At 33.8% G+C, this 16799-nt stretch overlaps 1 protein-coding gene across 3 annotated transcripts in view; it reads left to right on the forward strand.

Annotated features, from left to right (window-relative positions):
- Positions 1 to 16799, forward strand: part of Ric1 (RIC1 homolog, RAB6A GEF complex partner 1) — a 166025-nt gene that overhangs the window by 99257 nt on the left and 49969 nt on the right. For all 3 annotated transcript variants that reach the window (XM_063250756.1, XM_003472180.5, XM_063250760.1), the window contains exons 8-11: positions 1890 to 1978; positions 7342 to 7486; positions 8254 to 8302; positions 9371 to 9523. In XM_063250756.1, coding sequence (XP_063106826.1) covers positions 1890 to 1978; positions 7342 to 7486; positions 8254 to 8302; positions 9371 to 9523 — 436 coding nt within the window. The remainder of the gene's footprint in view (positions 1 to 1889; positions 1979 to 7341; positions 7487 to 8253; positions 8303 to 9370; positions 9524 to 16799) is intronic.

Here is a 16799-nt window from a genome sequence, read left to right on the forward strand (position 1 = left end):
AAGGTGAACACCCCAACCTTTCATAAAGTCTACCCTCACTACTTCCAATTGCAAGTCCTGTGTCCCTTAGTAACAGCTTTCTATCTTTTGTGATAGTCATTTATTTTTTTGTTTTGTTTTGTTTTGTTTTGTTTTGTTTTGTTTTGTTTTGTTTTGTTTTGTTTTGTGATGGGGTTTCACTATGCAGTTCAGGCTGGCCTTGAACTCACTTTATATCCCAGGCTGGTCTCAAACTCCAGTGATCCTCTTGCTTCAGCCTCCTGAGTGCTGGGATTACAGGTAAACATCACCACGCCCGGCCTTTTTGTTATACTTTAACTACCTATGTACACATTCCTGCTGCATGTAACTTCTTTTCCCATTTTTGAACTTTATACGAGTAAAATCATTTTATCTTTTGCTTCTGGTTTGTGTCAATATTGTGAATTCATCAATGTTGTCTGTGAGTAGTTACTATCATTTTTTACATTGACGTACAAATAATGTCCCAGGATATGAATATACCATAATTGGTCCACTTTGCTGTACATGGACATTTCTGTTACCTCCTGGTTTCCCAAGAAAAGAGACCTTTTTTTTTTTACATAAACTCAGTATTTTTATTACACATGACATAATCGGTGATAAATACCTAATAGGATCTATTGGCCAATTCATACTATAACCCAGTTATAACCAAAATTTCTTTTATAGTTCTTTTGTTCTAACAAGTGAAAGAAAATTCATGAATTATGTTTGGTTTTTGTTTACTTATCTTTCACCTATAACAATCCTTACATCTTTTTTCTTACTTTCATGATATTTTAGTCTCCCACCCCCAGTACTAATTGAACTCAGGGCCTTTGCAGTGAACTATATCCCCAGTCCTTTTTTAATTTTTTATTTTGAGGCAAGATCTCCACCAGGTTTTGTGAGCCTCTTGCTCAGGCTCAGGATGGGTGACTACTGTAAGACCATCTCAAAAAATAAAATGGCTGGAGAGGTAGTTCAGTGCAAAAGTCCTAGGCTTAATCCCCAGTTTAACACCCTCCCCCACTTGGTGTTTTTAGTTTCTGGTCTTTTGTAAAAAAAAATTTTAGTGAAGCATATATATATACAGAGAAAGCATACAGTATGCTATATGTAAAAAATACTATGGTAATTATATAGATTACCATCCAACATAAGAAATAGCACATTGCTGGGCTAGGAGTGTGGCTCAGTAGTAGAGCTCTTGCTTTGCATGCGCAAGGTCCTGGGTTCAATCCTCAGCACCACAGAAAGAAAAGAGGGTGGAAGACTGGGAGGGAGAAAGGGAAGAAGGAAAAAAAGAAAGAAGGAAGGAGCAAGTGAGCACATGACAGTTCTGTCAAAGCCTTTTCTCTGCCCCTTCCCCATTCTCTACTTGAGCAATTACTCATCTATGAAAAGCGTATTGCTTTTTTTTTTAACCACAAATGTATTCAACAACTATGTTTTGACTGAAAAAAATAAATGCTATCTATGCTAATAATGCATGTGGCTAATCTCATTTCCCTTTAAGTGCTATATGGTATTAGTACTATATGAATTTACCAGTATTTTTTCTTCCTTACATTGCTGTATGTTCAGGTTCTTTTTCTTTTTTTTTTTTTTAACCCTGCAATTATATACAGTAGCTCAATGAACATTTTGTGTCTCCTAATAAACATTAGATAAGAATTTCTGGGATGTACTGTATCTAGAAATAAAGTTGATGGATTACAGAATACACACTTGTCCAAATTCAGATCACTTTACACAGAGAAATTATTTACACATTGGTTTTGTCCTACTTTACACTCATACCAGCAGAATGTCAGAGTTTCCATAATAATTTTTTTTCTGTCTTTTTTCACTAAAAGGGTTTTTTTTTGGGATTATTTTCACAGTGGTTGCGTGCAGGTTTATACAATAGATAATACCACTGGAGCCATGCTACTATCTCATAAATTAGAGCTAACAGCAAAACAGTATCCTGGTAAGTATTCTTTTTGTTTTTTTAGAGTCTCTTCCATCCCATGGATGCCTGAAATTGGATAATACTTAACCCTATATATTATGTATATGCATAATAAGAAATAACCTGATTTGATAATTATACATCATATACCTGTATTGAATTATCACACTGTACTCTATAAAAACAATGAAAATAATTTAAACAGTTAAAACTAGTAAAATAGAATAATTATAACATATTATAATGAAAGTTTTGTGAATGTGGCCTTTTTTTTCTTTCCCTCTCTTTCAAATTTTTGTTTTTGAGAGCATGTAAGTTCTTTGTACACTATACCTGGATTTTGTCATATGCTGTACGATGTTGCCCCTGAATGCCAGAGTTAGTTTGCATGATCTCTGCTCAATACTTCATTTGCATTTTTATGAATATAGGTTCTGTTGGGCTTCTTATTTCAGAAACTTTGCTTCTTTCCTTGCTGTGAATGGTATCCTTTCTACTTTATCAACTTACTCAACTCTCCAGAATGTGAGAGCAACTTCTTCATTGGTAGATGCAGTGTCTCCAGTAATTTTTATATTTTTCAGTCCAGACCTATTCACAGTTTGTTTAAATCCTTCCTTAGAATAATTGACTAATTATAATTTGTTTCAGGGAATTCTTGCTATTCTTTAGATAAGGTCAATGCTTTCTGGTGCAATACTTTGCTGTCACCCAATGTTTTCTGTTCATGTTTTCCATGCACAAATTTTTTAATGCTTTTCAGTTTTAATAGTGTATTTATCACATGTGGTGGCCCTAACTTTTGCAGTTTAAAGTGCAACAGCTTAATTGGCACACACTTTTTTTTTCACCACAGTTTCACAGATAGAAATTTCATTTTTATCGTAGAACTTTGGAACTTCAGCAGTTATTTTTTATTTCCTTCATAACTTTTACCTTTTAATTTAAGGGACATGTTCTCTGGCTAATCTTTGGTATATTGCCAAATTGCCAGCATCACTACTCTTATACACTTCGGGTCCACTATTAAGTAATGTAAGAGTTACTTGAGCACAAGCATTGAGAGATTACAGCAGTTGACCTGATAACTGACATGGCTACGAAGTGACTTCCGGACAGATAGTGTAGTCAGCGTATATGCAGTAGATAAAAGAATGATTCACTTTCTGAGCAGGACAGAGCACAATTTCTCCTTGCTACTCATAATGGTGTTCAGTTTAAAATTTATGAATTGTTTGTTTCTTGAATTTTTCCATTTAATATTTTCAAACCACAGTTGACTTCAAATAACTGAAAATACAGAAAGTAAAACCAGCAAAATTGGGAACTATTGCACTAGTCATGTAATGTGTAACAAATGGTGAGTTTAAAGTAAATGATACATGCTATAAATAAATATTGTTAGAACATACACAACTATATGATAAAAGATTTCTACATAACTAAAGAATCTGGGATTTTAAAAATCCACCCATTTAGAGTTTGTTTATCCTTAATTTTAAGCTCTACATATCTTGTCTGGATTTTGCTGTAATCACTTAACTGATTTCATTTGCTGTTATTTTACGCCTTTCAATTCAGTGTATTTAACAAATACTTACTGAGTATCTACCGTGTACTAGACTGTTCTAAATGCTGGGTTCCCAAGAACAAACAAAAAAGTTTTGAGTCCTTTAGTAAACCTCTGCTGTTCACAGGATTAAGTCTAAATTCTTTGTAATTGGAAATGCTTTTTACTGAACTAACAGTAAACCCAACTTATAATGACTTAAACAAGTAAGATTTATTTTTTCAAATAGCAAGAAATCTAAAAACAGGCTGCTACTGATTTCATTTGACCTGTTCTTCGTGATCACAGGGTAACTCCTGAGCTCCAAGAATTACTTCAGCGTTTCAGTCAAAAAGAAAGGATAAAGCAAGGCACATTTTTTTTTAAAAAAAATCAGGAAAGCAGAAACATTTCCAGGTGTATTCCCACATCCTATCAGCTCTAGCTATCTTCTACTTCCATTTATTTAGAAATAACTATATCAGATGGCTACTTTGGGCTTCAAGCAAAAGTTGGAAACAATAGCTTTTTCTGGTTCTTTGTAGTAGAAAAGAACAAGATACAAAGAAAAAAATAGACATGCACTAACCAACCAACAATGTATTCCACATATATGGCAAATAAAGCCTTTTGCCAAATCCTCCTGTGGTGGTTTCTTGGCTTATTCTGTGTTGTTTCTGTAATTTTATATAGTTATTCCTAAACTAAAAGAAACACCACATGTTCTGTTTATTAAATAATTAGATTTGCTTAACCACTTAACCCATGCTTAAACGTAGTTTTTTTCTCCTAATAGAATATGTATGCCTAGTGGACAATTAAGTCAGATTAGGTATGACCACACACATTTTTGGTTTCAAGTTGAGTTTTCACAGAACAGCAGCTTCTGAAGACTCATCTTCACAAAGTCATAACATCACAATGAATGTCAATTGTAAACTGCTTGCAGCTAGGTATTTACATTGTGTCCAGTATAATTATCTCATGACGCTGTAAGTTTTCTACATTGTTTTGTTATATCTTGACACACAGGTCAAGAACTGTAGTCTTAAATTTTACTTAGCTTGACCAAATTATAATACGTGCAAATCCTTGAATATCTCCATATTGTCTGATTCCTTTATTTCTCACACTGTTCTATCCTCCCGAAATGTCTCATATTTCTACATGGAGAATATACTGTATATTTATATTTCAACATATAACTTAAGCTGTTTTTATGAGTTAGTTAAAATACCATTGGCTCTGATACTCCACTGTACTGTGTATAGATTATCTTTCTTAGTATGTATAATTCTTCATTGAATTTACTAGTTGAAGAACCTCCTGAACTATGATAATTCTTGAGTAGAGTGGTTCATATCTCATTACATTAAGCTAATTAATCTTAGTGAAAGGCATCTAATAGGTAGATGATAAAATGAATCCATTTAAGTTGAGATCAGTGACTTTCCAGAGTTGTAACAGTAGTGTAATTTCATTATTATGTGTTTTATGAATCTGATAATGTACTCTTGCCTTTATTTGCATTAGTGATTGGGAACCTTTTACCAAACTTTGTTTTATCCTCCTCACAGATTTAAATGTGTTCTCGGTATTACAAAAGATAGTTCGGAGACTACACATTTCCCTAACATTAAGGGGAAAAAAGTCAAAAGAAGTTGAGGTGCCCCTGTAAGTCTAATCAAATTTAATAATAAAATTCAGTTTCAGGAGGAAGCTGAGGTGTCTCATGTTAAGAGTTTAGTTAAAAATTAGAATATTTAACTGTTGATTTTGTTTGGCTTAATGCTACTCACATATAAAGTGTACCAATAATTTTGCCCCCCATCTCTTAATGATTTATACCTTCTCCTTGAGACCATTTTCTTCCTGAAGTATATCCTTTGGCATTTCTTTCAGTGAAGTTTTTATGATAGTAACCTATTTTTATTTTTAGCCTTTAATAGTTTGTTTTGCTTCTATGATTTAATAGTTTAACTTGGCATACAATTTTGAGCAGGTTTTTTCCTGTACATTAAAAAATATATAGTGAAGAAATATATATGTATTAATGTTAATGCTGAAGAAATTTCATGTATATATGAAATTTCAGTGTCATTGATTTCCATTGCTGATGTTTCCAGTGACGTTATATCCCCTTTTAAAGGTTAGTCTTTTTTCTCTTTCTAGCTACTTTTAAGATCTTTTCTTTGTCGTTTGTATTCTGCAATTTCGCTGTCATGTAGATGGTGAAGGATTTTGTTTTTTAATATTGCTTTAAACTTAGACTTGTTGAATCTGATATTTTCCTCTTACTGTGAAAGAATTCCTATTCATTGTCTCTGGTTACTGCCTTTCCTTTAATCTCTTCTTCTGGAAAGCTAATTAAATACACATATACATTGTACTTTTTTTTTTTTTTTTTTTTGAGACATTGTTTCACTGTATAGTCAGTTTGGCCTTGAATTTACTATGTAGTGCAGGCTGACCTTGAACTTGGAGCCTTCACTCTCCCTCAGCCTCCCAAGTGCTGGAATTACAGGTATGTGTCACCATGCCTGACTTTATTTGTTTTTTAGCCTAGATTTTAAAGTTTTTGCTTTTTTAGACTGCATTCTAGAAAATTTCCTATATTTATGCTTGGGTTCACTAATTCTTTCTTCAGTTATGTCTAAGATGTTAATGGCCCATTGAATTTTTAAGTCAGTTATATTTTATTTCTAAAAAGTTTAATTTTTTTAGTGTGTGTATCTTGCTTCTAATTTCAAGCTTCTCTTTTGCCAGAAAAGCATTGTTATTTTATATTCTGTGTCCATTAGTTCCAGTAGCTGAAGACTTTCTATTTCTGCTTTGAGTTATTTTTTTGGGTTTTCACTTGTTTGTATATTTTAAGATTTTTGACTGAGAGCTAGTTATTTCTTTTGAAAACTATTTGTGTGAATGCTTAAAGATCTATATTGCGTTTGAATTGGAAAGAAATTGTTTGTGCTTCTGCTCATTTGGGTTTTTTACAACAAAATGACTCTTTACATTGTGTTCTCTGTTTGAGACTTTTTAAAGTCCACATTAATTGTATAAATTATACTTCAGAATGACAGCTGATTTGTGATTGAAGATTATCATGGGAGCTTTAGTTTCTATTCAGTACCATACATAAAACATGGAAATCTTCCTTACTGTTTCTTTTATTTCTATATGGCCAAGGCTTGTTGTTGTTTTCCTCCTCTTCCTTTATACCACGAATATATAACCTTGACTTGGGCAAATCTGAGCTGTATCTGTCTTGCTAACATACTGTGAGTCATGAGAGGTACTAGTCAAGGTTCCCAGGGTTTGGCACATTCAGGAAAAAATGTCCTAGTTTTTTTGGTTGTTTTGAGCTATTTAAATATTCTATTCAACATCCATATTGTTTCAATATGGTTAGTCATTTAGGTTATCATTTGTTGTACTGCCATAAATAGAAATTTTCTCTTTACTTTATCATTCTAATCATACAGACTTTGTGAAGCCCTGAATATATTTTTTCTCTAGACACAGTGTTTGCTGCAACTTTATTTCCATTTTACAGAGGCTGATTTGTACAAAAGCAGATTTTGAAGAATACACAGTGGTAGCTAATAGTGAGCAGAACACCTTTCTTCTCTTGTAAATTACTTGTATGCTGAAATTGTTTTGATTAAATCAGGCAAGACCAGTGACATTTTAAAAAAAATATTACTGCACCAACAGGATTCATCTTATTTGATCTAGTCATGCCTTTCTGCTCATTTAGATTTGAAGAAATAGGCTTATAAAAAGTACAATTTCTGAAGTAATCATTTATTTTGAACTCTTTTCGCTTTTACAGACATTTGGAACAAAACAGGAGCTGTTAAATTGATCAGATGGTCTCCTGACAATACTGTTGTAATAGTGACATGGGATTATGGAGGCTTTTCTTTATGGAGTGTGTTTGGAGCCCAGCTGATTTGTACACTTGGAGGAGATTTTGCGTAAGTCAATAAAAACAAATTTTAGATAAAATAGCACTGTTACTTCCCTGACCCCTCCAAACATATATACACATACACATATGTGTATACACATACATGTACATATATAAGTACATGCATATAGGAGCCTTGGGTCGTAGAGTTACTCTTTTGCCTTACTTGACTCTTTCCCCAAAAACTGTTTCTAAGATGAAGAATTAACATGTTCAGACTATATTGATTCTCCAAACATCTACCCTATTAAAACTAACAATTCATTTTTTAAAAATGCATTTACTGATCTTCAGCATTGGAGGAAAAAAATCATCGTGTATATGGTGGCCTCATGTTAGATTTAAGGTTGAATCAGAGATAATTCTGTCCTAAAGTAGTTTATCTGATAGGAATGCCAGGCCATGTACATAAATAGGTAGTAAAAAGTAGGAAGCTATATTATCTTATTGGGACAATGTAGGTTAACACACAGGGTTGACAAGGGCAGGTGGTATTTCTCTTGTCTTTGTATACTGTCTGGAACCTCTGTTCTGATGAAATGAGTGCACCTTCCCCAAGCCATGTGATGCTGTCAGGAAATCAGTTAAAAGTTACGAAAATGTAGCTGGAATGATGTGCCTAGATGTGCTAGGCTCCAATTCTATTTTATGCACTATATATTTCTATTTTGAAGGAGCAGAATCAATTTGATTTTTAAAAAGACTAAAGCCAAATAATGTGTGTGTTATATGTGATTGGAAGATTTATCAAGTTAAATTTCTATTCTGTTTTAGTTATAGATCTGATGGTACCAAAAAAGATCCCCTTAAGATCAACTCTATGGTAAGCAGTTTTATAAGAAATTGGCATAGCATAAAAAACTTGAATTTTTGTTCGTTTGTTTGGTTAGTTGGTTTTCCCCTCACATTGGTCTAATTATCACAAAGCTATTCTAGCTCAACAGATTGTTCTTTATACAGTTCTTAGTTGACTTGTGCAGATTTATCAAAAAAAAGCATAAAACTTTCAGCTTTTTTGTTGTTGTTGTTTTTAAGACAAGGTCTCACTGTGTAATTCAGGCTGGCCTTGAGTCCACTGTGTACCGTAACGTACCTTGAATTCACAGTGATTTTCCTGCCTCAGCCTCCCAAATGCTGGGATTAGAGTGTGTACCAGCATGCCCAGCAAAAGTTTTGAACTTTTTTAAAAAAAGCTTTTGAACTTTTGAAATTTTGCAATTATTCATGACTCTCTTTCCCTCCCTATTAGAGTGTAGCCCACAAATTGAGAATCACTAATGAAAAAAAAATTATCATGGAATCTAATTATAGAATGTTAAAAGTGAATGGGTCTGGAGTAATTTATTTAAACCTTTGAACTTTATAGAGGAGGAACTTAAACCTTCAGAAACCAAATCACTGGGTGAAGATAACATAGCAAAAGGCCAGGCTGGAATGAAGCTGCTAGTCTCACAGCTTCCAATCTAACACTCTTTGCTGTATGGGAAAAAATGCATCTGTTGTAGATGATTCTTTGCTGAGCTTCTACTAGATAACCTGGATCTTATTCTGTAAAGAAGCTCTTTGTGCTTGAGACACAACTAAATTAAAGTAATGGAGAAGTTACCAAAGACAGTAGGTATTTCTTAGGATTGGGATCCTAAATTGAAGTTATGGACAGTTCTTAATATTTTCATCAGTCTAAACAAAGGGCAGTGATAGATAGTGGTTTTCTCTGGAAATAGCTAAGATATGCCTGGAAGGCATGACTCTTTGTGTGTTTTTATGGTTCCTTTAACCTGGAGAAGTCATTAATTATACTGTTATTGGTTATTTCAGATATGACTGAAGTTAGAAAAGGTTAACGAGAACCTTTTATTGTTCTGATGTTTTATCTCTGCTTTCCTTCAAGTGCTGGGGTGCAGAAGGCTATCATCTATGGGTAATCAGTGGATCTGATTCTCAACACACTTCACATGAGACTGACCTAAGGAGTACAGTTAAACAACCTAGCATTCTGCTATTTCAGTTTATCAAGAGTGTACTCACTGTAAACCCTTGTATGGTAAGTATATTCAAACTCTAATTTCTTTTTTTTTTTTTTTTTTATTGGTACCAGGGATTGAATTCACAACCGCCTGTTTGCAAGGCAGGTGCTTATGCCATTGAGCTAAATCCCCAGCCCCCATAATTTCTTTAGTGACTTTCATGTCAGAATTTCAGATCTTCTTTATGACCCATAAATGTTGAATATCCTTCTAAAATTGGCCTGTTACCTTCTTTTCTGTATTTTCTGTGATTTTTGTATTTCTTTTAAATTTATATTAAATTTATACCAGGATCTTACTTCTGAACATGTGTTGGCATTTTTGGTATTTGGTTCTTTTTAAAAATAAGATTACAAGCAGTGTTTATATGTTGAATAACTTGAATAATTTAGCCATTTTCTGAATAGGATTTCTCAGACTGTTCCACCAGATAACACTTGGAAAACATAGCAATTCCTCAGGATTTAAAAAGCAGTGTAAAAACTCTGCTTTCTTGTATGAAATAAGGCTTTAAAACAAAGTAGTAGAGATTATTATAGGACTTTGGAGTCTCAAATATGTACATGTGCATAATAATCTAGGAAATGGAATATAAAGTATTCCTCATACTTTGACTTTCGAAGAATACCTTGAAATAGTAAATATGTCTAGGAATATTCTTTGGGAAGCACTTCCCTAGATAATAATATAAAGTTCCCAAATTTATCAGTCTAAAGTAATACATATTAATATTATTATGTTGATAATATAAAATATAAATTACATATTGGGAGTACATATCTGTTTGCTTGTTTGTTTGTTTGTTTTTTGAAACAAGGTCTTGCTATATAGCCTAGGCTGGCCTCGAACTCACACTTCCTGAGTGCTAAGATTACAGACATGCACTCTCCACCTGGCAGGAGTATGTATCATAATACCTATCAACAGTGACTGTTTAAAGATACTTGTTACAACAATTTAAATTTATAACACATTAAAAAATAATGTAAAAAATAGCCTAGATCTCATATACATTACTGAAGTTGAAAAATAAAGTGTTTCTTACTGCCCTTCCCTATCCCAAATAATAATTTTGAAGCACTCCTGAGTTTTATTTCAAGACAGCATTTGAACTAAAATGGAAAGGTAAAAGTAATACAGTTCCTTTAGTCTGATTTGAAAAGTTAAAAAGTCTTCTACCTTAGGAACACTGCTAGCTTTCTAATTGAAAACTAGGACATAATTGCTAAAGGCACAAACTGTCTTTTTGAAAATATTCTTAAATAGTTTTGGCACTAAGCAAGCACTTTGCTGTGTAAGTAATTGTTGAATTTTACTAACACCAAACTACAGACTTATGCTTTTCTTCTTCCTTTGCCATGACTTAAAAGATCCTCCAGCATCCATTTCTCTCTCTTGCCCATTTCCCCTCATCTGGTCATGTGGACACATGGTCATACACACACACAAACACATTGTTTGTTTTTTTTAAAACTGTACTTTTTACTAGTACATGTTTGTTATAAATAATGCTTACATTCATCATTGGGGAAATTTGTGCCTTACATGATGTATCTGAATTATCTGAGTTTGTTTTCTCCCCATTCCCCTTTTCATCCTTCAGCTGTTCCTCCCCTCCCCATTTAATAAAGTTTTGTTTCCTTTTTATTCATTCTGTTCTCTATATTTTTCCTTTTTCTTTCCTGCCCTTCCATTTTCCCATCTGATTTGAATGTTTTCTTCCTATATCCCATTTTCTGTTACCCTTTTTTGGTCCTTATTTGCACTTTCAGTTTCTCAAACGAGAGAAACAGTGTGATATTACAAATGTGTCTGACTTACTTCACTTAAAAACATGATCTCAAGATGCATTCATTTACCTAAAAATGTCTCAAGATATCCTTCTTTATGGTAGAGTAGGACTCTATTCTATATAAAGACTGCATTTTCTTTATCCATTCATCCAGTAATGGACATCTAGGTCATTAGGCCTAAGATTCAGCGATTATCAGTTGTGCTGCTCTAAACACAGCTCAGAAGGCTGTGGTATGATGCTTTTAACTCTTTTGAGAAGGTACCAAAAAGAGGAACAGCTGGAATCTTTTGTTTTAGGGTTTTTTTTTTTTAAAGGAATCTCCACTCTGATTTCCATATTGGTTATGCCAATTTACCAACAGTGTTTTCCCCAAAGCCTTACCAGCATTTGTTATTGGTTGGTTACTTGCTGATAACCATTCTTTCTGTAGTGAAATGGAATTTCAGTGTTGTTTTAATTTGCATTTCTCAAATGACCCATAATGTTGAACATTTTTTCATATACTTACTTGTTCTTTGTATTTCTTCATCTAAAAAGTGTCCATTCTAGTGGCCTAATTTTGGATTGAATCTTTAAATTTAGAGGATCTGATTAAATTTAGGGAGGAGTTGTTTATATAGTCTAGATTTTGGTTTTGGTGGGGGTTGTTTTTATTTTTGTTTTTGTTCTGATTTTTGTACTGGGAATTGAATCCATGACCTCATGCTTGCCAGGCAGGTGCTGTACCACTGAGCTATGTCTTTGGCCCAAGATACTAATTTTTGTCAAGGAGTAGCTAGTAAAAAATGTTTTCCTATTCTGTGGGTTGTCTCTTCATTTTATTGGCGGTGGGGGTTTTTTGTTGTTATTTTTGTTTTTTTGTGTGTGAATGCATAAAGTCTGCCTGTGTCTCTCTCTTCAAGAATTTTACCTGTTTTGTCTTCCAGAAGATTGTTTCTGTTTCAATATTTAGATCTTTGATCCCTTCCATTTTAGTTTAGTGCACGGTGAGAGATACGAGTGTAGGTTTAATCTTTGGCATATGGAAAGCTAGTTTTCCCCTCATTGTTTAGGGAAGACACCATCTTCCTGTGAAGATGTTTGGCATTTTTGTCAAAGATCAGGTAGCTGAGTGTGCTTAGAGTTGATTCTGGATCTTCTATTCTGTTCCATTGATCCTTTGGTCCGTTTTGTTTTGTTTTTGCCAGTATTATGCTGTTTTTTGTTTTTGCTTTTTATCACAGTAGCTTTGTAATATGACTTCCAATTAGGGAGTGATGCTTGCCTTGCCTTTGTTGCCACAATTGCTTTTCATATTCTAGGTCTCTTCTGGTTCTAAATAAATTTTAGAGTTGTTTTTCTAGTTTTGTGAGATATGCTCTTGATATTTTCATTGGAATTGCATTAAATCTGTGTAAGATTTTTTGGAAGTGTGACTGTTTTCACTGTTTGGTTCTGCCTCTCTGAGAATAAGGGATATCTTTCCATTTTCTGATGTCTTCGATCTCCTTTTTCAGAGTACTGTAGTTTTTAGTGTAAAGGTCTCTTATTTTCCTCATTAAATTCATTTATAAATATTTCATTTTTTTGGATGCTATTATGAGAGATGTGGCTTCTCTAATTTTTCTCTCAATGAGATTGTTATTCATGTAGAGAAATGCTGTTGGTTTTTGAGTATTGACTTTGTAACCTGCTATACTGCTGAATTTGGTTATTAAAATGTAGCACTCTTTGGTAAAGGTTTTGGGGTCTTCTATGTAGAATATCATATCTGTAAATAATCATAATTTAACTTCTTCCTTTCTTACTGTTACTCCTTTTCTTTTTGTCTAATTCCTCTGATGTTTTCAGAAATATATTGGAGAAAAGTGGTGATAGTGGGCATCCTTGTGTTATTCTTGATTTTAGCATAAAAGCTTTTGATTTTTGACCCTTTAATATGATGTTGGCTTTTATCAGATTGAAATAAAGGCCATCTGTTCTCATATTCTGAAGAGATTTTATCATGAACAAGTTTTGGGCTTTTTCAAATGCTTTTTCTGCATTTATTGAGATGGTCATGTAGTTTTTATCTTTGGTTCTATTAATGTGGTGTATTACATTTATTCATTGCATACATTGAACTGTTGTTATGTTCCTGGGATGAATACTACCAACTTGATCATGCAATGTAATCTACCTGGTTGCTACTCGGTTTGCCAGCATCTTATTGAGAATTTTTGGATCTGTGTTCATTAAGGAGATTGGCCTGAGGTTCTCTTTTTAGGTTGGCTCCTTCTCTGGTTTTGATCCCAGGATAATGCTACTTCCAGGAATGAGTTTGGGAGTTTTGCTTCCTTTTTTATTTCATTAAAGAGTTTGCGCAGTAGTGGTATTTACATGTGCTCTAAATTTCTTGTGGAATTCAGCAGTGAATCCATCAGGAACTGAACTGCTCCCCCCCGCCCCGCTTTGGTAGTTTTTAATTACTTCTGTTTCTTTAATTGATATTGGATTATTTAGAATTTACATATTTTTTTGCTTCAGCTTTGGTAATTCATATGTATTTAGGAATCTGTGCATTTCTTCTGAGTTTTCCATTTTATAGCAGTACATGTTCTCAAAGTAGGTACTGATGCTCTTCTGGATTTCAATGTGATCTGTTGTGATTTTGACCTTTTTCTTCCTAATTGCATGAATTTGAGTCTTTCCTTTTTTTGTTTAAATGAGGTTGGCTAACAGTTTGTCTTTTATTTAATCTTTCAAAGAACCAACTCTTTGATTTTTTGCATTTTTTAAATTCTCAATTGTGTTAATTTCTGCTCTGATCTTTATCATTTCCTTCCCGAGTTTAACTTGCTCTTCTTTCTCTAGAAGTTTGAGGTTCCACATTAAGTTGTTTATTTTGCTCATTCCATTTTTCTAATGTGGGAAGTCACTGCTGAACATCTTTTTTTTTTAAATTTCATCTTTGACCTATTGGTGGTTCAGGAGGCTTTTTTTGTTTTGTTTTTGAGACTGGGTCTTGCTATATAATTCAGAGTGATCTTGAACTTACTTGGCCCAGGCTGCTCTCAAACTCCTAGTGATCCTCCTGCCTCAGCCTCCCAAGTGCTCAGATTACAGGTATTTGCTACCACACACACAGCATGGAGAGTATTATTTAGTTTCCATATGTTTATGAAGTTTTTGTGATTTCTTTTGCCATTGATTGCCAATTTTATTGCACTATGATTTCATAATATGCACTGGATAATTTCAGTTCCTTTGTACTTAAGCATGTTTTGTGAACTAGTACATGGCCTATTTTTAAGGAATTTCCATGTGCAGCTGAGAAAATGTGTATTCTGTGGTTCAGTGGAATACTCTGTAATGTCTACTAAGTCCATTTGTTCAAGGGTTTCATTTAGCTGTGACTTTTTTGTATAGTTTGTATAGTTGTACAGTTGATTTGTCTATTTGTGACAGTGGAGTGTCGAGCTTCTCCCCTATAACTATATTAGTTCTTATATGGTTTCTTATATCCATTAATGTTTGGTTTATTCGGTTGAGTGCACTGATATATAGTGTGTATATATTTATGATTATTGTCTCTTCCTTTTGGATTTTTCCCTTAACAAGTATGTAGTAGTCTTCTTTGTCTCTTTTGCATTTGCCTTGGAATCCACTTTGTCTGCAAGTACAGTAGCTGACCCTGCTTTTTTCTGGGTGCCTGTCACATACAGTATTGTTTGCAACCCTTTAACTTTCCATTAACAAATTCCTTTTTTAATTAAATGTATATCTTACATGCAACATTATGTTGAATCTTGCTTATTGATCTAGTTTGCCAATGTTTCTTTTGATTGGTGAATAGGAGCCATTTATATTGATATTACAACTGATACTGCCTTATCCATGTCATATTATTTTCCTGTTACTGGTTCCCTTTCTGTCCCTTCTGTGTAATTGCCTGCCTTTCCTGGTGGATTCACTCTACTAAGATTCTTGGAATTGGTGTCTTTATTGTCTAGAATATCCTTGTGAACTTTTTGGAGTGCTGGTTTGGTGATTATGAATTTCTTCAAGTGTTCTTTGTCATGGAAGTATCTTATTTCTCCTTCATTTAAAAATGACAGTTTTTTAAAATGACAGAGCTATCATGTCACAAAATTCAGCTGGGAAGTTTTTTAGTTCTTTCCCCTCAATGTCTTTTGGACTTGCCTTGGGAAAATTGGGTGTTTTACATTGCATCTTGCTTGTTTTCTCAATTTCTACTTTTAGTTTTGTTTGTTTTCTTTGTTGAAACCTGAAAAATGCTTAAGGTAGGTAGTTTTCTGCTGTCAAGACCTCTTTACATAGTGACTACTTTTTGGAGCTATCTTCTAGGTATAGCTGACTTTTGGCCTTTGAGTCTGTCCCAGAATCCTACCTCTTCTGTTGTTTAGGGTTGAGAGATTGCAGCCTGTTTGGCCTAGAACCCAGTTCTTTGATACTGAGCTACAGTATTGTTTATGGCCTTCAGACAATCTAGGTATTGGCATGTAAGGAGGATCAGTTGATTACAACAGCTGTGTCATCTTGGGTAACAGTACAATCAGTAATAATTATAGTGTCAAACACGAAGTGGAAAATGACAAACTGAAATAACTAATACTTCGTTACCTTTAACTCTCAGTACAAGATTGATAGTTATGAAACAAAATGTAAGACAAATCAGAAAATGATACATAGAAAACTACCCCTCAGTATAGCAATTTACTCCTTTTCACTGCAAAATAGTAGTCAGCCTTAGTATGGAATAAACTCCTTATTGAGTCATAAGGGTGAGTGGTATGGATTTGAAAGTATGGAGAAAAAAAGAACAAAACAGATTATGGATTAATAAAAGCTGTGGTAGATGGAAGACTGTGATAAAATTGTTGTAGGAGGTCTTGTTAAGGAGTGAATGGAAATTAGTGGTATTAGATAACAGTAACAGAGATGACCACAGAGGAGGTTGAATAATGAGTAGAGATGAAACTAGAGGGAAGGAAAATAAAAACTACTGGAAGAACAAGTTGGAAGAAAGAAGAAATTAAGAGTAGAAGGGCTGTTCAAACAAAGAAATCAAAGTAATATTAAAATAGGGGGCAAAAAGATGGATGGTTAAACTCTATCTTCTGCCAAAAAAGTGAAAAGAAAAATCAAAAACTAGTAATGGAGAAGAAAAAACAAAAAGAGAGGAAAAAGTTCCTGTGTGTTTCCAGATGAGTATTTTCCCCCTAGGTCGGTAGTCTTTTATCTTACAAATCAGGTTCTTCCTTGTCCCTCCAGTTAGTTGTGTTTTAGTTGATCTGAGTTTCTCTGACATGACTCCTCCTCTGTTCAGCCATGTTCCTGTTTCTTAATAAATCTTGTTCTTGGATTCTGTGCATTATGAGCAGGTAATTCTAGAAAGGCAATATGAGTGCACACACACACACACACACACACACACACTTAATTGCTGGCAACCCCTTTCTTAATCTTAAAAAGGGACATTAAGGATTGCAGTAGAGATATCAGTTATCGGTTGTTGT

The sequence above is a fragment of the Cavia porcellus genome, unplaced genomic scaffold, assembly GCF_034190915.1.
Source record: "Cavia porcellus strain 051 isolate PalLab524CR breed Dunkin Hartley unplaced genomic scaffold, mCavPor4.1 scaffold_1, whole genome shotgun sequence".
NCBI lineage: Eukaryota > Metazoa > Chordata > Mammalia > Rodentia > Caviidae > Cavia > Cavia porcellus.